The sequence below is a fragment of the Ctenopharyngodon idella genome, chromosome 4, assembly GCF_019924925.1.
Source record: "Ctenopharyngodon idella isolate HZGC_01 chromosome 4, HZGC01, whole genome shotgun sequence".
In the NCBI taxonomy this organism is placed as follows: Eukaryota; Metazoa; Chordata; class Actinopteri; order Cypriniformes; family Xenocyprididae; genus Ctenopharyngodon; species Ctenopharyngodon idella.
The window spans coordinates 9,853,242-9,875,485 of record NC_067223.1 but is presented as its reverse complement, the minus strand read 5'-3'; the positions used below and the strand labels follow the sequence as shown (position 1 = coordinate 9,875,485).

At 39.8% G+C, this 22,244-nt stretch overlaps 3 protein-coding genes across 16 annotated transcripts in view; all 3 read right to left on the bottom strand.

Moving 5' to 3' along the window:
* The window catches only part of LOC127510393 (scavenger receptor cysteine-rich type 1 protein M130-like), a 149,868-nt gene that overhangs the window by 65,019 nt on the left and 62,605 nt on the right, over positions 1-22,244 (bottom strand). The gene's annotated exons all lie outside the window — the stretch shown is intronic.
* Positions 1-22,244, bottom strand: part of LOC127510388 (deleted in malignant brain tumors 1 protein-like) — a 103,806-nt gene that overhangs the window by 46,081 nt on the left and 35,481 nt on the right. For 8 of the 14 annotated variants that reach the window (XM_051889859.1, XM_051889857.1, XM_051889860.1 and 5 more), the window contains exon 1: positions 10,587-10,683. The exons of 2 other annotated variants lie outside the window; for them this stretch is intronic. The gene's annotated coding sequence lies outside the window, so the exon portion shown is untranslated. Of the gene's footprint in view, positions 1-9,701; positions 9,753-9,901; positions 9,971-10,072; positions 10,139-10,313; positions 10,374-10,586; positions 10,684-22,244 lie in introns of those variants that run through there. 4 more of the 14 variants (XM_051889866.1, XM_051889867.1, XM_051889868.1 and 1 more) reach the window with 4 other exon arrangements.
* On the bottom strand, positions 1,598-20,646 carry LOC127510397 (deleted in malignant brain tumors 1 protein-like). The gene is made up of 4 exons (XM_051889892.1): positions 20,018-20,646; positions 19,160-19,474; positions 16,327-16,433; positions 1,598-2,025 (listed from the first exon to the last, which is right to left on the bottom strand). Exons 1-4 carry the CDS (start codon positions 20,478-20,480, stop codon positions 1,726-1,728), a joined length of 1,185 nt encoding a protein of 394 aa, XP_051745852.1. The 5' UTR covers positions 20,481-20,646; the 3' UTR covers positions 1,598-1,725.

Here is a 22,244-nt window from a genome sequence, read left to right as displayed (position 1 = left end):
ATCTTGAAAAAACTTTTGTGATCCACAGAAGAAGGGTCAGTAAATAATGAAAGAATTTACATTTTGGGGTGAACTATCCCTTTTAAGGCAGGGGGATCATGAGTAATATAAAAACAGGATTGGGGTTTGGAGCAGCTTACCTGAACAGATGACTCCAGCATCTTTAGTATGATCACACTGATATAAACCCCATTGAACTGATCCACAGTTCTTCAGTGTAGATTCTGATCCAGTACATAACTTGTTATTTGGCCATATTTGTCCTGTTCCTGATCCAAAATGAGCATCACTCAGAGCATCTACAGGTTCTCCACAGTCCAGCTCTCTACACACCACTGCAGCTTCAGTCATATCAAAGTCTACACCACACACTGTTCCCCACTGACCTCTATGAAGAACCTCCACTCTACCAGCACAGCGACTGTGACCACCAACCAATCTCACTCTCATAAGGTCTATATAATGAATAATGAAAATAGTGAGAGATAAGAAAAAGACACAGACAAATAGAAAGAAAAAGGTATCACACCAATAGGAAAAAAACATTATGGAACTAATATGTATTCTAGATTTAGTGGACATTAAATTTCATTACAGTTTATTAAAAAAAAAAAAAAAAAAAAAAAGTAAAATTACTCTAACCTGCACACACCAGATTAACACTGTTGTCATGAGAACAGTTGTTTTCATGTGATGGTGATATTGGACAGAGGTGAATCTGAGACTCATCTCCTCTGCACTGAATCTCTTGTGTCCACATCTGAGCGTCTCCTTTGCCAAAAGCCTCTTCTCCCAGCACCTGTACAGGAGCCCCACAGTCCAGCTCTCTACACACAACCTCTGCATCCTGCTGGTCAAAGGCATCAGCACACACTGAAACCCACGTCTGATTATGAAGCATCTCTAACCTCCCAGAGCAGCGAGAACCTCCAACCAGCCTGACTTCTAAATAAGACAACACAGATCAACAAAATCATGCATTATTTTAAAGGTATATTTCAGGACACATCTCCACCTCCAAGGCCCTGTCCTGAATGGAGCACTTGAGGTGCATTTGGGGTCTCGCAGAATAGTAATGGCTGCTGCTTGTGAATGCCTGTGAGTTCCACAGGTCCATCAGGGATATAACCTCAGATTTTCATAACTGTATCCTGTATTTAGTTTTCCTCTTTACCTGCTAAGTATGTGCTACAGTACGCAAAGCTATGAAATGTTGTGACAGTTATGTTCTAATGAAGACAAAATCATAAAATGTCAAAAAACTAAAACTACAATTAATATTAATAGACAATATACATTTTTATATCACAATTTTTTTTTAGCAGAAGATAAGAAAATAGTTATGGAAACTAAAAATGATGACTGCTTTTGACAAGTGTTTTTATTATTATAATACAAAACTTTTCATTTACCTGAGCAAATGACTTGAGCTCTCTTATGAAGACACTCATCATAAACAATCTGTACGGATCCACATTTCTTAAGTGTTGACTCTGATCCAGTACAAATTGCAATTTTCATTAAGACTGGCCTTGATCCAAGTCCAAACTGAGCATCACCCAGAGCATCTACAGGTTCTCCACAGTCCAGCTCTCTACACACCACTGCAGCATCAGCCAAATCCCAGCCAAAACCACACACTGTTCCCCACTGACCTCTATGATGAATCTCCACTCTACCAGCACAGCGACTGGTACCATTTACTAGTCTCACATTTTTTATGTCTTAGAATGTAAGAAAGAGAGAAAGGCAATAGAAGAAATGAGTTGAAATGTAAAATATCAAAATAAAATTAAATAAAACTGCTCTGTTGCATTTTGAACTCCTACCAGTACACAGCAAACCAATGTTGTGCTCATGAGAACAGTTGCTTTTATGTGATGGTGATGTTGGACAGAGGTGAATCTGAGACTCATTTCCTCTGCACTGAATCTCTTGTGTCCACATCTGAGCGTCTCCTTTGCCAAAAGCATCTTCTCCCAGCACCTGTACAGGAGCCCCACAGTCCAGCTCTCTACACACAACCTCTGCATCCTGCTGGTCAAAGGCAGCAGCACACACTGAAACCCAAGTCTGATTATGAAGTATCTCCAACCTCCCAGAGCAGCGAGAACCTCCAACCAGCCTGACTTCTACATAAGACAACATAGATCAACAAAACGTCGGATTATTAAAAAAAGTGTTGTTGAATTGTTTTTGAATGACTGAATAATGAAACATTTTAACAATTAAAGTCACCTTAAGTATTAGAAACCAATATGGAAGCACAAAACTTATATGACTTAGCATATGTAAAATACCTTACCTGAGCAGATGACTCCAGCATCTTTACTGTGATCACAGTTGTGTTTTTCCCATCCTCCTGACCCACACTTCTCCACCGCTGACTCTGATCCTTTACACATGACATAATTCATCCAGATTGGTCCTGATCCTGGTCCAAAATGAGCATCACTCAGAGCATCTACAGGTTCTCCACAGTCCAGCTCTCTACACACCACTGCAGCATCAGCCAAATCCCAGTCATCATGACACACTGTTCCCCACTGACCTCTATGAAGAACCTCCACTCTACCAGCACAGCGACTGTGACCACCAACCAACCTCACATTCACATGGACTGATGATGAGAGAGCTGACAAAATGAGAGAAAGATAAAGTGTGGAAGAGAAAAAAATCATACATAGGGTGAACATAAGTGGGACAACAAGTTTTTGAATTTAATATTTCTTCCTTTTTTTCTCTGTATTGCAGTGGACCTCTTTAGCTATTGAAATGGTATTGTATAAAATGATTGTGCAATACGGAAGCCATAAGGTGCCATGCAGTCTAGGTCTAGGACCCTGATTAATGCAAATTCCCATTGTGAACTCATGTTTCCATTTGAAAGAAGTTTCTGTCTTGATCTGAGTATTTAAAGAGATGTTGCAGGAGGCTCAGGGCGTGATCCTGTAATCAGATCAGCCCACATTGCTGAATGTCCAGGACATTCAGCAATGTGCATTTTTCTAATGTCAGGTATGCATCTTTTACTCTATTTCTGAGCATCTGATGTTTTGTATTGATCATCTTTGAATTGATTATGTAATTGGCATGATACATTTACCTGACTAATAAATTGTTATATTTGACTTTATTTTGACGTACTCTGAAATTATTGACTCTAGTAGATTATAAATCCATAATCCCACAAATCTACGCTCAGGTTAGTAACAGACTAAAGTACAGTTTAGGTGTAGCAGTGGGGCACACCAGCTGATATTTTAGAGCTCCGACTAACACATTGGCATTAGTTATGTATACTTAGACTGTGTAGGCTAATAATGGTTCAGAACCATTCCTTTCAGAACAACATAGGGTTGTCAGACCAATCTGAACAGGGTGAGCTTCAACCTCTGATTATTGTAATATTATTCTAACTAAGTGTACGGGGGAAACCACGGCATGATTATATAAAGTTACCATTAGAAAAGTTAGATTGGTCAGCTTGATTCTATGGTAATGGTCATGACCTCTGGTTAGATATAGTCTTGCTTTAATTCAGTGTGTTCAGATCTATGGGGACTAAATAACATACTTTTAGAAATAAGCAAGCATGGCATCTAAAAGTATTAGTCATTGCCTCTGTCTAATGACCAAGACTGACGAGTTTGTGTATCTGAGATCGTATACCCAGCCGGTGCGAGACTCAAAGCATTATAAGAATCCGAATGAAGGAGTACAATAAGAGTAAAGAGTTATATAGAATAATCAAATGTAGAGCTAAATTATTATACAAATGACCAATAATCAGTTGAAATTCTAAACTAAATTCGAGGTCATAATAAAATGGAGTCAGATAAAAGTTTATTTGGAATTAAACTACTTTGCCACACTGAAAAGACAGAACGTGCAAGAAACCTTTCCCGTCCTGTGGGAAACCGCCGTTGGGCCGATTGGGCAGGCCTTACAGTTTTTCACAAAACTGTTTGATCACAGATTATTTATTTTCTTTAGGATCTCAACATGACAAAAGTTGTTCTCTCTCCCTCTATTTTTTATTTATTTATTTTATTTTTTGCTATGGATGTAACAAAAGCCATTTCTATACTCTATATACACTGCTTAATCATGGATAAGTAAACTGTGAAAAGGGAAATATGTCAATAAATCACTTCCAAAATAATGTTTATCAAATCAGAATTTTATCATTGTAGACACTAAAGTGATTATTTCTATTTCATTGCTAGTGAACTCAAGGGACAGAGATTTCTGTACAGTTATAGAAAGATGTTTGACAAATGCAATTAAAAAGTTTGCAACTGACCAGAGAAACTGTTTTTTGTCATGTGAAAATTAATCAAAGATCTAATAATCCAATGATGTGTAAGTAACAAATGCATTGATTATTATTATAATTATTATTATTATTATTATACTGTCATCCGAGACACCACATTACAGTCAAACTTAATTTTAAGTAGTCTATTTGAAAAACACAATACTTAATTTCTGACAATAACTTCACCTTTCAACTTTCATCCCTTGTGTACTTACCAGCTGTGATGAGTTTTACAACTGTAGTCAGTAAAATGAGTGTCAGGCATCTCTCCATCTCTCTCTGCTTGATTAATTCAACACCCAGTTCAAGCTTCTCCGCACTGATGATACAGAAGTACAGACATCCTCTCACACCCCTTAATGAGAGAGAAAGAGGTCCAACACCCTCCAATCACACTCGCTGTTACCTTATTAGACACAACAGAGGAAATCATCAAACAACTTCAGTGACGAATCAGACGAGGCTTTTATGATTTTCTCCATATATATCAAAATTGTCAGTGCTGATGAACTCCTCCTCCACACACATCAAGACACACACACACACACACACACACACACACACACACACACACACACACACACACACACACACACACACACACATATATGACTTACAGGAGACAGGAAACTCTCCAGTTTATTTACAGCATCAAAGCCCAACACCTGCAGAGACGAGATAAAAGCACTGATAACTAACTGTAAATGTCCTAAACACTGTCTATTATTGTATACATATGTTAGCATGACATTAACACACAATAAACTCAACTCTGTAAAATGGCATTTAAAAAACTTAAGTTGATAAATGCTGGCAAGAGCACGGTGCACAAGTTAGCCCTTATTACACAGAGGGGGGCCAGTCCTACAGTACATATCTGCCAAAGCACCCTGTACTGCATCTTCATACTTTGAGTATTTTACAGTGTGGACGAGAGCTTTCTAAGTGATTTTTTGATAAAATGGCAAATAAAAAAAATGTCCCTCCTACCTGACTTTCAGGGCACAGAAAAATAATAATAAAATAAAGTAAAAATAAAATAAATAAAATATTACAAGGCCACATTACAAGACTTAATTGTGATGTGAAAATACGTGGCAGTAATGGGCAATTTAAACTTAAATAAATTGTGGTTGTTGATAGTATTTGTAGCTTTAAAAGAGACCTACAGCAGCAGCAAACAGACTTGACACACACGTATATTAATAAAAAAAATGAGCATTTAATGAACACATGGTGTACCTTCAGTTAGCAAATTGATTCATTGTTGAAGCTGACAGTGTACTGTTTAAAATACATATTTTGAATTTCTGAAAAGTTTTTATGAGGACATAAAAACTGATGAGGACACCAAAGGCACTTTATAGTGATATTGACCCAAATGCTTACAAGAGCACAGTGCACAAATTAGCCCTAATTACACCGAGGGGTGGAAATCACAAAATTAATTTTGTGAAACCTTCCTTTCATGTGTGTGAAATAATTGCTTTGACAAATGTGAAACTGACCCAATTCCACAAAAGTGGCTTCAGGTGGACCACAAAAACCATAACTCTCATTCAGTGAAGATAAGCATGTTGTTCACCTTGTGACCAGCAGAGAGAGCCAGTCCTACAGTACATATCTGCCAAAGCATCATGTACTGCACCTTCATATTTACAGTATGGACGAGAGCTTTCTAAGTGATTTTTCTTAAATGGCAAGTAAAATATGTCCTTCCTACCTGACTTTCAGGGCACAGAAAAAATAAATAAATAAATAAAACAAAATATTACAAGGCCACATTACAAGACTTAATTCAACTGAAAATATGTGGCAGTAATGGGCAATTTTCACTTGAAGGGTTAGTTCACCCAAAAATGAAAATTCTGTCATTAATATCTCACCCTCATGTCGTTCCAAACCCATAAGACTTCCATTCATATTCGGAACACAAATGAAGATCTTTTGGATGAAATCTGAGAGCTTTTTGTCCCTCCATGGACAGTTACGCAACTGACACTTTGACGCTTCAAAAAATTCATAAAGAGACTGTAAAACTAATCCATATGAATTGAGTGATTTGGTTCAAATTTTCTGAAGAGACTCGATCACTTTATATGATGAACAGATTTAAAGGCACATTATGTAAATTTTCGCCGCTAGAGGTCGCCTATTCAAAAGGTGTAGCTTGATGACGCCGAGATTGAGTGGAATCATAGGAGATGTCGTCTTTACCTCACAGCCGGTGGAGAAGAATTGGGACGGGACTCGGGCGGAAATCATGTTCATGGATGAGATTATTAATGTCACAGAAGCAGAGCAGGCTGAGTGCTGTGGGAGCAGAAATGACGCCGCTGGAGCGATTGCTAATGAGAGACGAGTGCAACACATGGCTCGAGAGCGGTGGAGCTTTTATTATGCCGCAGTCGCTGCTTCCACTTCTTCTCAAGCGTATGTGGGGTAACACAGTACTGTTTATCATATTAGATACATTTGTGTGTTGAAAATGATGTTTTAAAAGTTACTCTGTGCGTTCGCTTGGCGGCTGCTATGAGACACTTGTTGCACACTGCAGTAAGCTCGATATTAGAATATCATATTAATAAATGCTGGATGGCTTGTGTTGTTAATTGGCATGCAATTAATTTTAAAATATATTGTATGATGGAGAGAGAATGCTGTATTTACTGTTACTAAAAATAAAGCTGCATCTGATTATGCTATGTTAGCTACTTGACAAAATAATGTTTTTCTCTGAGGCATGATAAAAACATGGTACTCACACATACAAACACACACACAAAAAAGCGTTCACAATGCCGTTATTCAGATTTGCTTTAATAGGCTATACAGTAGCCTGCAAACCTTTGTTTTAGAAATTTATATTACTGCAATTTATCTGTATCCACATGATGGCAGTAAAAGACTGTAAAATATTACTGAAATTACAAAACCTCAACATTCTGGATCAGTCTGAACTGTCATTAGAGACTACCATGGTTATTTTGTCTGTCTATATGCCTAGGCTATATAAACTCTAATGTTGCAAGTGGTTTGAACAGCTTGAAACTGAAATTATAGTAAAGCAAAGCATCAAAACTGCTTTAACAAACCTATGACCGTAATGACTTAAAATAAATAAGAAGTTCTCAAACCTGTAAGGTCCTTATCATATCTGGAGCAGTTTCCTTCAGAGACAATATTTGCGCTGAAACAGTGCAAAAGCGCCAATTATAACAATAATATTCACAAACAAACTCTAAAATCTTAGGCTAGGCAAGTACTTACCTCAATTCTTGTTTAATCTGTAGGGTAAAAAAAGAGCAAACACACACACACTTATGACTGGATTACTTAATTGATGAGTTATCTTATCAGTGTGGTCACGGTCATATAATGAGGTCACTTTGCCTCATCAACCCTTAAAACATTTTGTGTTTAGACAGGATATAACTTACATTTTCTTGTAATGAGCATACATGTTATGAATCATACAAATATTTTTATTTTGTTAAACGGCTACTGCTTTCTGTTGTCCTAGTCCAGCTGCAGCACCACACATTTCCTACACAGTTGTTCTGTCCCCAGGGTAAAGATGGACACTGCCATAATGTTTTTTCATGTTTTCGACATTTAAGATGATCTAACCAGTTAGGAGCAGATCTCAGGCCCACTGAATATCTGGGTTCACTGCCAGATCTTCCACAGTTCAGCTCTTGACAGATCAGACTCGTTTTTCTGAACCTCCGCTCTACCAGCACAGGGACCATGACCTCCAACCAACCTCACACTGCCTGCACACAAGACTGGTGTGAAAAATCACTTTTGCATTTCAATCAATATGAAGTCATAACACCTGCAAATATAATAAAATTTTAAACACATCAAACCACAAGACCATTTAATGCAATTACAGAAAGTAATATTTTGCTTCCATAAGTTTTTAAATAAATAAATATCAATAAGGAAATATAAACAATAATCTATATAAATTAAACTATGTCAAAATTTAATATTACACAAGATATTGATGGTACAAAGGAAGATCCTTATGTTAAATGTTAAACTACTTGTATTTAATATGTTAAAAGGAACTGTCTGGCCCTTTAACTGAAGGTAAAAATACCTGCACTGGTGAGTGTGACGACTGTGGACATCAGTAGGATTGTCAGACAGCTCTTCATCTTCCTCTGCTCTGCACTTCAGCACAAACCTTTCATCAGCTCTCTTAGCAATTCTGAAGAAAACAGAGTGAATGTGGGAAACACTTCAGAGTACATACAGCGCTAAAGTCAGACACAAGCACTGCTGATGAAAAACACTAAGACAGAGAGACACATCAAACTACTGAATAACAGTATACAATATTTCATAGACTTTTATTGAATTTTGCATTTTGTGTGCAGTTTCAAAGTTTGAAACAAAATGTGTTGCAACATTCACCAGTTTCACAATAATGATAATAATAATGACATAATATCCATGCACACAGTCAGTCTGATTTTAGTTTAGAAAACATTAAAATCAATTCAAACCAGCAATAAAATTGGACACAAATATAAAACATACATAAATCAAACATACGCATGCTGTGTTTGTCTGACAAAAACCCCTCTGCAGGACACAAAGTGGACAACAAGCTCTTCTGCTCAGTTCAAAGAGTCTTTACATTCTTTTGAGGTAAAGATCCTTGACCACAGCTGCTGTTTGTAAACTTGTTTCCCAAAGTACATTATTTAGCAAAATATTGTGTACACTATCAGTGGGTCTACATTCAAAAGGAATATGATATTTTTAAGTTGATATTTTTTAAGTATAATATTTAAGTTGCTGTGAAATGTTAAAGACTGGGACAGTGGAAGGCAAATGGTGAAGCATCTGAAATCATAACAATACAAACTGATTAAATGTTTGTTTGTTTGTTTGTTTGTTTTTTGTTCTCTCAAATTGCCACATAGAAATGTTTCAGATCACTTAAAAGCTTTGAAAGGATTTAAGGCAGTGGGCGTGGTTTGAGTTATACAGTCCCTCCCTGTTTCCCTGGCTCCTCCCCCACATCATCATAGTCTGTTATTAGAAAACAAGAGAAAATTAATTTATCAATATATGCTTTTTAAAAAGTATTATAAACACATCAGTATTGGAAGTCAAGTTAAATGAGCTATCATGATCACAGAAATTGATATTACCGGCATAAAGCGATTATAAAAACTAAACGAAAATTCAGTGTAAGGTAAAAAGGTGTCAGTAACATACCAAAAACGTCACTCATACACTCCCTGACATCATAATCCTCCTGAACACCATCTAATATAAATGTTTCTATTATTAATTACATGAGTTTATGTGACACTATCATTTGAAGACAAACAAAAAACGTGTAATTTAAAACCCACACCTGCTTTATCATTGGAGAATTGTCGTACAATGATGACATCATCATAGTTTTCTGGCAAATCAAAATAGACAAAATAATGACAAATTTAATGCATCCATTAAATGTACAAAATCTGGGATTTTGAAACAGTGCATATGTATAATTAAAATGCATATACATTTATATTGTTAAACCTGTAGAAATGATTATAAGAAATAAACCTGTATCACGAGGTCTCAGTCCAACAGTGATTATATCATCATAATTCTCAGGTGTGATTTGCTGCTCTTCTAAATGAGTTAATAGTAAAGAGGAAATAAACAGAAACTGCTTTTACTATTCAGAGGCCCAATAGATATGTTTATTTAGTGAAATCAGTTAAAGTCACTGACCTTCTGGCCCTTCAGTGATGGTGACGTCATTACAGTAGTCAGGAGCGGCTCCTACTGCAGAATTTGCTTTAAAAAGCATAGATGAAAGAAAAAAGATTCAATAAATTAATGTTTTTAGATTTATATCATTTAAACTCAGTTAATAAAAACATTAACTTAGCAGGTTAATTAAACATCCATTCATTTCTGTATGTAGCAGATAAGATTTGAGTTATATTGGTTTATATTTGAGTCCTCTAACCTGAAAGAAGCTCATCAGCATCTTCATACCCAGAATGCTGTTCCTCAGAAAAGTCACTTCCTGTTATGGAGAAGTAGATCCATCCGACATGTTAACAACTGTAAATCAGCCAAAATCCCCACTTCCTTTGAATCACAACACTAACCCTGTATCATTTCAGGTAACATACAGCAGACTCACAAATGGATCAATGTGATTTACTCTACTCACCTCTATGAATAAAGTGATTACCTTATTGATCTCCACAAATCAGACACTCTGACACTTACTCACCCCTCTGAGTGAAGAGACTGTGTCTGTTAGTGGTTCTGTGATGAATCTCCTCATAAACGGCCTCAGTCGTGCTCCTGTGTCTCCTCTTAGAGAGAGCTGTGAGTGTAGAGAGACAAACCTGCTGTCAGTTCACAACACATGACTGATCACACACTGAATAAGACACAATATGACAGTCTCTGGATCTCTCCTACCTCTCCTCATCACTCTGTTCTGCTGAATCAGTATAAGCAGTGGCACTAAGAGCAGTAAGAGCACAACTCCCAGTACAATCACAGGCACAGAGAGAGACGCTGCTGGAGGAGTTTGTGGACGAGAGACTGATGTTGAGCTCACTGTCTGAGAAACTGGAGGAGAAGATGATGTTGTTGTGGCAGGAGCAGTGGACACTGACAAATATGGCAAATCTGTCAAAACAGATACATTAAAAAATAATTCAAATACACAAATATTATTAGTGATTAGCACTAAAATTATGTAAAAAAAACAAACAAAAAACTGTTTTGCTGTGACCTGCACAGGTGAGTCCAGCGTGCTCTTTGTGGGAGCAGTCAGTGTGGATCTTCAGGGAGAGAGGACAGTCCCACAGGTGAATCTCATTCCCTCTGCACTCGACTCTGTTCAGCCACACAACACCTTCACCAGCACCAAAGGCTGAATTCCCATCAGCCCTCAGTGCTGCTCCACAACCCAGCTGCCTGCAGACCACCTGAGCATCGCTGATGTCCCACAGATCATCACAGACTGAGCCCCACACAGCGTTATGATACACCTCCAGCCTCCCAGAGCACCGGCCCTTCCCTCCACTCAGTCTGAGAGGAACATGCTCTAAAATCCACAGACAAGTAGACATTATTATTGGCCAACAGAGTTCTGTCAGAACAGTGACACCTACCATGGGGTATGTGTGTGGTGTGATATTAAATCCAGTTGGTGTACCCAGCACAAAATCACATATATATACACATCCCATATTGCTGATTTTTTGTTCTTCTACATCAGAACTTACTGTTCACTACAGTAGAAGTCATACACTGTCTCTGATGTGGAGATGTGGAGCAAAACAAATGAGGGGACTCATGACTCTCCTGTTCTGTAATCACAATCACAACAATATATACAATTGATATAAATTAATACTGCTGTTTTTTAGTGATGGAAATTGCATCAGTCTTACCTGAGCAGGTGATTTTGGCCACTTCAACTCTGTCACAGTCATTCTGTCCCCAGGGTAAAGATGGACACTGCCACAGATTTGAATCATGTGGTCGACATTTCATTTCATCCAGCCAGTTACGAGCTGATTCCACTCTTGGTGTAGAATCAGACAAAACACCAGATCTTCCACAGTTCAGCTCTTGACAGATCAGACTAGCTGTTTCTCTGTCCATCTTATGGTAACACACATTACCCCAGGATCCATTGTAGAAAACCTCCACATTCCCTTCACAGCCATCGGTTAACCTGATCTCTTTAAACTCTGTACATTTTAAAAGTGTGGCCATTATGGGCGTGTAAATGTGTTGAAGTTTCAAAACATTTTAAGTTTAATTTAAACATACTGTAGCATGTTTACCTGAGCACACGACTCCTACATCCTCCTTGTGTTGACAGTCATGTTTTCCCCAGCCTGGAGAAAAACAGCTCCACAGGGACGTCTCATTCCCCTCACACTCCACCTCATCCAGCCATATGGGTCCAGAACCAGGACCAAACCAGGCTGGTACCTGCTGGTTACTGAGGGCCACTCCACACTGCAGCTGTCTGCACACCACATGGGCATCTTTAATATCCCAGGAGTCATCACACACTGTCCCCCATGAGCCGCTGTGAAAAACCTCCAGCCTCCCTGCACAGTCTCCCCCAGAACCCACCAGCCTGATGGACCCGCGACCTGATATTCAGAGAAAGAAAAACACATTAGTGATCACTAACAACTGAAGAATCTGCCCAGATGTTGCTCTTCTCACCAAGGCAGGCGATTGACAGCTGTTGTGTGGAGCTGCAGTTGAGAGTTTGTGGAGAGCTGCAGTTCCCCAGATGAGCTTCACTCCCAGAGCACTGGAAGCCCGTCACACACTCATGACTGTGTTCAGGACTGGATGAAGAGGAGCCGGAGAAGTTCAGCACAGAGCCACAGCCCAGCTGTCTGCAGACCACAGAGGATTCAGTGAGACTCCAGGAGTCCAGCAGAACTCTCCTCCAGACCTGATGGATGGAAACTTCCACCTCCCCCTCACACTGTCTCTCTCCAGACAACCGCACCAGACCATCATGAACAGCTAGAGAGGAATCTAGAAAGAAGATGTCAAGTTTTACTAAAATAAGAATTGCTTTAGAATGTGAAATAGATTATATATTACATCATTTTCAATAGCATAATGCTCTCAGTGTCAAATAAGTTTACCAGAGCAGATGACTCCAACATCTCGTCTATGAGAACATTCAGCTCGACTCCATGAAGAGATGGAACATTCTGAGAGTTTTGTTTCATTCCCGTCACAATCAAACACATCAGCCCAGATTTCACCACTTCCTTCGCCAAACCAGTCTGATCCCACAATAGACACAGCAATCCCACAATTCAGCTGTCTACAGAGGACACTGGCAGCTCTCATATCCCAGCATCCATCACACACTGTGCCCCAATCATTGAGGAACTGAAGCTCCACTCTTCCAGAACAGGAGTCTGAACCGTTTACCAGTCTGAGATCTGTGTAACCTGGACAAAGGACTTTTGTCATTACAAGGCACATTACAAAAATATCTATCATACTGTCTTGACTGAGAAAAATATTTTGTTTATGTGTGTGATGTAAGAGGGGTCAAATAATTCTTAAAGATACACTATGTAACTTTTGGCCCTGTAACTTTTTGCCCTGTAACACTGTTTAGGTGGGCACCCACCAGCAGAAACATAAATCGGAGCCTATGAATCAGGATAAGACAAAAACACGGATTAGAAGATGGATTTATGATGTAATCACTCATTTTTTAAATTTAGTTAATTCTGAACTAAAAGGTTACATAGTGTACTTTTAACTATTCAGTAACAATACAAAAAGTTAACAACTTAGGTGAAAATAAAGTTTTGTAAAATCTTACATCAAAAATAAAAGACACTGAATATTGATTCTTTACCAGAACATATCAAGCCCACACTATTGCCACTGGTGCAGTTGTGTTTCTGTGACAACGATATTGAACAGAATGAAATCTGAGACTCGTTTCCTCTGCACTGAATCTCTTGTGTCCACATCTGAGTGTCTCCTTTGCCAAAAGCATCTTCTCCCAGCACCTGTACAGGAGCCCCACAGTCCAGCTCTCTACACACAACCTCTGCATCCTGCTGGTCAAAGGCAGCAGCACACACTGAAACCCACGACTGATTATGAAGTATCTCTAACCTCCCAGAGCAAAGATGAGAGCCAGCAGCAAGTCTTGAAGGTTTATGACCTGTTAATATTACATGAATCACAGCACACGGTAGACAAAAACACAAATAATACAGATGTAATGCAGACAAAACATGTAATAAAACAGATATGTTAATACACAAACCCCCGGTTTCACAGACAAGGCTTAAGTTAGTCCTAGACTAAAATGCATGTTTGAACTGTTTTAACTGAAAGCAACTTGCACTGACATACCTTAAAATATGTCACTGTCATCGTTTTGTCTCAAGATGCACACCAGTAATGTTTTTATCAAGGGTACATTTATAAAAGCTCCTTGATTACCATAATTCAACTAAGGTCTAATCCTGGCTTATGCTAAGCCCTATTTGTGAAACCGGGCCAAAGTTTCCCACACAAAACATAATCATGCTTTGCGTAAACATAAATCCACTGGCAACAAGTAGAAAAAACAAGAGTTAAGTTTAGCATTATTTACCTGAACAAATGACCCCAGCATTTGAATTGGGAGCACAGACATGCATGCTCCACCCTGATGCCCCACAGTTCTTCAGTGTAGACTCTGATCCAGCACATAACACATTACTCATCCAGATTGGTTCTGATCCTGGTCCAAACTGAGCATCAACCACAGTATCTACAGGTTCTCCACAGTCCAGCTCTCGACACACCACTGCAGCATCAGTCATATCCCAAAAATCGCCACACACTTTTCCCCACTGACCTCTATGAAGAACCTCCACTCTACCAGCACAGCGACTGGTACCACCAACCAACCTTACATTCTTTTTATCTAAGTGACAAAAGAATAAAGAGAGAGACTAGGCATAAAAGGTAAAATAATAAAAAGAACAATAATCTCATATTTTATTTCTTACCAGCACAGAACAGCCCCTGGTAATTATCATGTGAACAACTGTTGTTATGAAATGATTTTGAACAGAGTTGAATCTGAGACTCATTTCCTCTGCACTGAATCTCTTGTGTCCACATCTGAGCGTCTCCTTTTCCAAAAGCATCTTCTCCCAGCACCTGTACAGGAGCCCCACAGTCCAGCTCTCTACACACAACCTCTGCATCCTGCTGGTCAAAGGCAGCAGCACACACTGAAACCCACGACTGATCATCAAGTATCTCTAACCTCCCAGAACAACTGGAGTTTCCGATAAGCCTGACGCCTGAAGTTGCAAGAGATAAATGTTTTTTTTTAATGTTTAATGTTTATCTAAATGTATACATGTCATTCATTTTTACCACACAGCATTTATTAGTGTGAAAAGGAATCAATGGAAAATAATTAAATGCTTTATGAAAGGTTCATTTAAATGGATAATTGAGTCAAAAATGAAAACTCTGTCATCATTTACTTATCCTTCCCCAAAACTGCTTGTCCTATGTATGGTTGTAGAGATGTTGCATCTCAAGGTGAATGTAAAGAAATACCCATAATGAATGGCCAGTCCATCGCAGGACTAACACACAGATATACACATCCACGTGCTCACTAATACCTACAGACAATTTACTGTCTCCAATTCACCTATCATGCATGTCAATCCTGGGTGAGTAAATAATTAATGAATTTTCATTTTGGGGTGAACTATCCCTTTGAGGCAGGGGGATCATGAGTAATATAAAAACAGGATTGAGATTTGGAGCAGCTTACCTGAACAGATGACTCCGGCATCATTAGTATGATCACACTGATATAAACCCCATTGAACTGATCCACAGTTCTTCAGTGTAGATTCTGATCCAGTACATAACTTGCGATTTGGCCAAACTGGTCCTGTTCCTGATCCAAAATAAGCATCACCCAGAGCATCTACAGGTTCTCCACAGTCCAGCTCTCTACACACCACTGCAGCATCAGCCATATCAAAATCAACACCACACACTGTTCCCCACTGACCTCTATGAAGAACCTCCACTCTACCAGCACAGCGACTGTGACCACCAACCAGCCTTACTCTCATAATGTCTATATAATGAATAATGAAAATAGTGAAAGATATGAAAAAGATACAGACAAATGGAAAGAAACAAAGTATCACACAGAGAAAAAAAAAAAAAAATGAGACATTAAATTTCATTTCAGTTTAATAATAAAAAAAAAAAGTTCTCTAACCTGCACACACCAGACTGATACTGTTGTCATCAGAACGGTTGTTTTCAAGTAATGGTGATGTTGGACAGAACTGAATCTGAGATTCATTTCCTCGGCACTGAATCTCTTGTGTCCACATCTGAGCATCTCCTTTGCCAAAAGCATCTTCTCCCAGCACCTGTACAGGAGCCCCACAGTCCAGCTCTCTACACACAACCTCTGCATCCTGCTGGTCAAAGGCAGCAGCACACACTGAAACCCACGACTGATCATCAAGTATCTCTAACCTCCCAGAGCAGCGAGATTCTCCAACCAGCCTGACTTCTAAATAAGACAACACAGATCAACAAAATCATGGCTCATTTTAAAGGTATATAACAGGACACATCTCCACCTCCAAGGCCCTGTCCTGAATGGAGCACTTGAGGTGCATTTGGTGTCTCGCAGAATAGAAATGGTTGCTGCTTGCAAATGCCTATAAGTTCCACAGGTCCATCTGGGAATACAACCTCAGATTTTCATAAGTGTACCCTGTATTTCTTTCCCTTTCAAAAGGGAACGAGACACTGTGTCTCCTAGGGGTCGCTATGGGGAATGCCTCCAGCATGATTGGTGTCTGAAGCATGAGTCTAAACAATGAACTTGACATTAGCAGGCAGCAGCCTATGATGTCATAAAAGGGCACCTATGAAATACGTCGTCCTTCTTGTTTTCAGGGGACTGTCTGTTGGTACATGACAAATGAGGAGCATGCGTGTTTAGCTCCTGAGGGAGCTGAATGCACGCATTGCATGGGTCTCCTCTCACTATAGAGAAGATTTCTCAAATGAAAAACTCTGTTCACGCCGTCCCTATTCTAGAGGGATGTGGGACGCACATTTGGTTGGAATGCTGTCTTCTCTTCGAAAAACTGGATGCGCTAGGTATGATGCATACACAAGACTGACTACAAGAGATTCTCCTGAGGGATAACAGAGTGTTTGCATGAGCGTATTCAGCTCCCGAGCGAGTTTAAGGGACTCATAGCGATGAATTCGTGTCTGTTCTCGTATGATTCTTTTCAGAGTGATAGAATCTGACACGTGAACTAGTGAGCTTGACTCTCGAGGGGATTAAATGCGTGATTTTCATGATGTGGTCGCAGTAATTGTTCCGCCTGGGCTTGACTCTCTCCTGAGGGATGAAAGTTGAGCACCTGCCCTGCACTACGCGGTTCAGGTCCCACAGCCGCCATTATGGTGAGGCAGGATTGAGCGAAGGGGTTAAAGACAGAGCAGGGATGATTTGAACAGGAAGTTTCCTTTTTTGGCTACTCTTGTTGGCTGAAATATCACTATTGTGATTATGTATGTCTCTAATCCTGAGAAATTAGAGAGAGAAGAGTGTAATATAACAATTTGGAGTTTTGGAAAGTTATGCCTGCACCAATGACAGATTATATCTGCTTTGGCAGCATGAGACAGACTTTATGGAAAACATTTTTTTGTCTGGACATAACTGCCCGGCTCCTGTGAATAACTTAGCTCTGCCTGGATAGCAGCATCAAGTTGTTAGGCTTTCTGCAAGCCTCCTTAATAAGCTGTCCTGAGCATTGGACGTTTCAGGCCACCTCTCGATTTAGAGAGTTATGCTGAGATCTCTGTCCTCAGAGCTCAGCTAGGCAGTATGCTAGGCTGTCAGGCTCTCAGTAAGCCTCCTTGGCTACTGCCTTTACATTATAGAAGCCATTTTTCTGAGGCTTTTGCTCCCTAGAGCTCTGCCCAGAAAGTGATTTTGAGTTGTTAGGCTTTAATAAGCCCCCTTGGTAAGCCGTTCTGAGTGTAGGACATTGTTTGGCTGCCTCTCGCTAGAGAGAGTCATCATGCTGTCCTCAGAGATCAGCTAGGCAGTACGCTAGGTTATTAGGCTCTCTGTGAGCATCCTTGAGTACATTCTTTAAAGTAGAGGAGCGTTGTTAGTTTTACTCTCATTATAGAGAGTCACTCTTTCAGGCCAAATAGCGGCTCTGAGTTAGGCTTTGCGAAGCTTCCTTGGTAAGCTGTTCACACCGATGGCATATTCAGGCTTCCATCCCCAGAGCTCAGCAGGCAGTAGTGCTGAGTTTGGGCTCAGCCATGGGCTAATTGGTTAGGCTCTCTGTAAGCCTCCTTGGCTATTGCGAGCATTGTCAGGCCTCCTCTTGCTTAAGAGAGTTGTCTTTATTGAGGCCTCCAATCCCCAGAGCTCCGCTAGGATAGCATTTGTGAGTTGCAGGCTCTCTAGACCTCCACTCCTAGACCTCGGCTAGGCGGTAGGGTAGTATACTAGGTCGTTAGGCTCTCTTGGAGCCTCCTTGGCTACTGACCTCAGTGCAAGTATTGCTGGGCTTATTCTCATTATGAGAGTCGTTGTATTAAGACCTCCACTCTGAGGAGCTTCATGGGCCAGTTAAACTGAGCTTAGCTCTTTCTGAGACTATCTCAGTACTGCCCTTGGGTTAGAGTTTTGCCTAGGCCTCTTGTTTGACGCCTCGTTTCTTCATGGCTGCCTGAACAGAAGTTTGGAGTGTTAGGCTCCCTGTGACCCTCTTTGGATGCTGGCCTAAATATGAATGTAGTTTAGGCTCCCTTTTTTTAGAGTCATCCTGTCGAGGCCTCCGTTCTTGAGAAGCTCCAGTCTATGATTGTTGCTGGTGCACCTTAGGGATGAGGACTCCTTTGAGCCATCTGACTTAGCTCAGGAAATAGGGCACTTATCCATTCAGCATGGCAGCATGGGTATTCTGTTCCCCATAGCAACCCCTAGGGGACGCAGTGTGATTGGTGATGCATGTAATCATGGTTCCCTGAGAATAGGGAATGAGACGCTGCATCCCCTTTGCCACGCTTCCGGTATTCCTGTACACATCTCCTTCAGACAAGAAGTGGATGATGTATGCCACAGGTGCCCTTTTATACACATGGTTATAATTATTTTAACACGAAAAAGGTAGAAAATAGTCATGGAAACTAAAAATGATGACTGCTTCTGAGAAGTGTTTTTATTATAATAATACAAAACTTTTACCTTACCTGAGCAAATTACTTGAGCGCTCTTATGAAGACACTCATCATGAACACTTAATTTTATGTATCCACATTTCTTCAGTGTAGACTCTGATCCAGTACAAATTGCAATTTTCATTAAGACTGGCCTTGATCCAAGTCCAAAATGAGCATCATCCAGAGCATCTACAGGTTCTCCACAGTCCAGCTCTCTACACACCACTGCAGCATCAGCCAAATCCCAGCCAACACCACACACTGTTCCCCACTGACCTCTATGATGAATCTCCACTCTACCAGCACAGCGACTGGTACCATTAACCAGTCTCACATTTTTTATGTCTTGGAATGTAAGAGAGAAAGGCAATAAAAAAAGTGAATTTAAATTTAAAATGTCAAAATAAAATGAAATAAAACTGCTCTGTTGCATTATAACTCTTACCAGTACACAGCAAAACAATGTTGTGCTCATGTGAACAGTTGTTTTCATGTGATGGTGATATTGGACAGAGGTGAATCTGAGACTCATTTCCTCTGCACTGAATCTCTTGTGTCCACATCTGAGCGTCTCTTTTCCAAAAGCATCTTCTCCCAGCACCTGTACAGGAGCCCCACAGTCCAGCTCTCTACACACAACCTCTGCATCCTGCTGGTCAAAGGCAGCAGCACACACTGAAACCCACGACTGATCATCAAGTATCTCTAACCTCCCAGAGCAGCGAGAACCTCCAACCAGCCTGACTTCTACATAAGACAACATTTTATTAAAAAAAATATTTCTTGAATTGTTTTTGAATGACTGAATAATGAAACATTTTAACAATTAAAATCAACAAGCATTAGAAACCAATATGGAAGCACAAAACTTTATACACAGATATATACCTGAGCAGATGACTCCAGCATCTTTACTATGATCACAGTTGTGAATTTCCCATCCTCCTGACCCACACTTCTCCACCATTGACTCAGATCCCTTACACATGACATAACTCTTCCAGATTGGTCCTGATCCGGGTCCAAAATGAGCATCACTCAGAGCATCTACAGGTTCTCCACAGTCCAGCTCTCTACACACCACTGCAGCATCAGCCAAATCCCAGTCCTCATCACACACTGTTCCCCACTGACCTCTATGATGAACCTCCACTCTACCAGCACAGCGATTGTGACCACCAACCAACCTCACATTCACATGGACTGATGATAAGAGAAAGATAAAGAAATGAGAAAGAGAGGAAGAGAACACTACCTTCAAATGCCAAATGGAACCATTTTTTGAACAATTGGAACAATTTTGAATTGATGATTGTGAAAAATGATCCAGAAGCCCTAAAGTGCCATGCATTATTATTTTTTTTCTGTCTTGGTTTTTCACATTTTTTTTTTAATTACAGCTTAATTTTCTTTAGGATCTCAACATAAAAGTTGTTCTCTCTTTTTCTTTTTTGGTATGGATGTAACAAAAGCCATTTCAATACTGTACACTGTTTAGTCATAGATAAGTAAATTGTTGTAAACTTGTAAACTTTGAAAAGAGAAATATGTCAATTAAACACTTCCAAATTAATGTTTATTAAATCAAAACTTTATCATTGTAGACACTAAAGTGATTTTCTATTTCATTTCTAGTGAACTCAAGGGACTTAGATTTCTGTAGTTATAGAATGATGTTTGACAAATGCAATTAAATAGTCTGCAGCTGACCAGAGAAACAGTGAAGAGTTTTTTGTCATGTGAAAATTAATCAAAGAAAAAAAATAATCCTATGATCTGAGACACCACATTACAGTCAAACTTAATTTTAAGTATAGCCTATTTGAAAAACACAATACTTAATTTCTGACAATAACTTCACCACTTTCATCCCTTGTGTACTTACCAGCTGTGATGAGTTTTACAACTGTAGTCAGTAAAATGAGTGTCAGGCATCTCTCCATCTCTCTCTGCTTGATTAATTCAACATCCAGTTCAAGCTTCTCCGCACTGATGATACAGAAGTACAGGCATCCTCTCACACCCCTTAATGAGAGAGAAAGAGGTCCAACATCCTCCAATCACACTCGCTGTTACCTTATTAGACACAACAGAGGAAATCATCAAACAACTTCAGTGACGAATCAGACGAGGCTTTTATGATTTTCTCCATATATATCTAACTGTCAGCGCTGATGAACTCCTCCTCCCCACCCATCAAGACTGAGGGTATACACTCTCACACTCTCTCTCTCTCACACACACACATACATATATTTGACTTACAGGAGACAGGAAACTCTCCAGTTTATTTACAGCATCAAAGCCCAACACCTGCAGAGACGAGATAAAAACACTGATAACTAACTGTAAATGTCCTAAACACTGTCTATTAGTGTATACATATGTTAGCATGACATTAACACACAATAAACGCAACTCTGAATGCTATTGTAAAATGGCATTTAAAAAACTTAAGTTGATAAATGCTGGCAAGAGCACAGTGCACAAGTTAGCTCTAATTACACAGAGGGGTGGAAAACATCAGAAAAAATTTATTTTGTGAAACATTCCTTTCATGTGTGTGAAATAATTGCTTTGACAAATGTGAAACTGACCCAATTCCACAAAAGTGGTTTCAGGTGGCCCACAAAAACCATAACTCTCATTCAGTGAAGATAAGCATGTTGTTCACCTTGTGACCAGCAGAGAGAGCCAGTCCTACAGTACATATCTGCCAAAGCATCCTGTACTACTGTCACAAGTGAGGCTCCCGCACTTCCTCCCCAGCACCACCGGAGGGAGCCTTCACCGGAATATTGAGACCATCATTCAAACTACATTTCCCATAGGCCCTCATTCCTGGGACTGATTGCACACACACCTGCACCACATTACACTCACACTATTTAAGCAGCACGCACACACACACACACTGCGAAGTCTTGATTTGCACCGGTGATCATTTCTAAGCGTTTTCTGTGGATTGTTTATACTGTTGCCGATTGGACCGTTTACCTCTTGTGATTCTCTGCTGCCTGCCTTGATTCTTGCCTGTTTACTGGACTGTGTTTGTTTGCCGCCTGCCCGGATCTCTGCCTGCTTCCTGATACCGTTTGTCTGCCGCCTGCCTCGA

Bases quoted from the DNA above. Each gene is read 5' to 3' on its own strand.
- LOC127510397 (XM_051889892.1), bottom strand. From the start codon at position 20,480: ATGCATGGCACTTTAGGGCTTCTGGATCATTTTTCACAATCATCAATT. The intron at 16,434-19,159 runs GTAAGGTAAAAG...TGTCTTATTTAG, and splicing joins CGCTCAAGTAATTTGCTCAG to AAGTCAGGCTGGTTGGAGAA. The intron at 2,026-16,326 runs GTTGTGTGTAGA...CAGGATGCAGAG, and splicing joins TTGACCAGCAGGATGCAGAG to GTTGTGTGTAGAGAGCTGGA.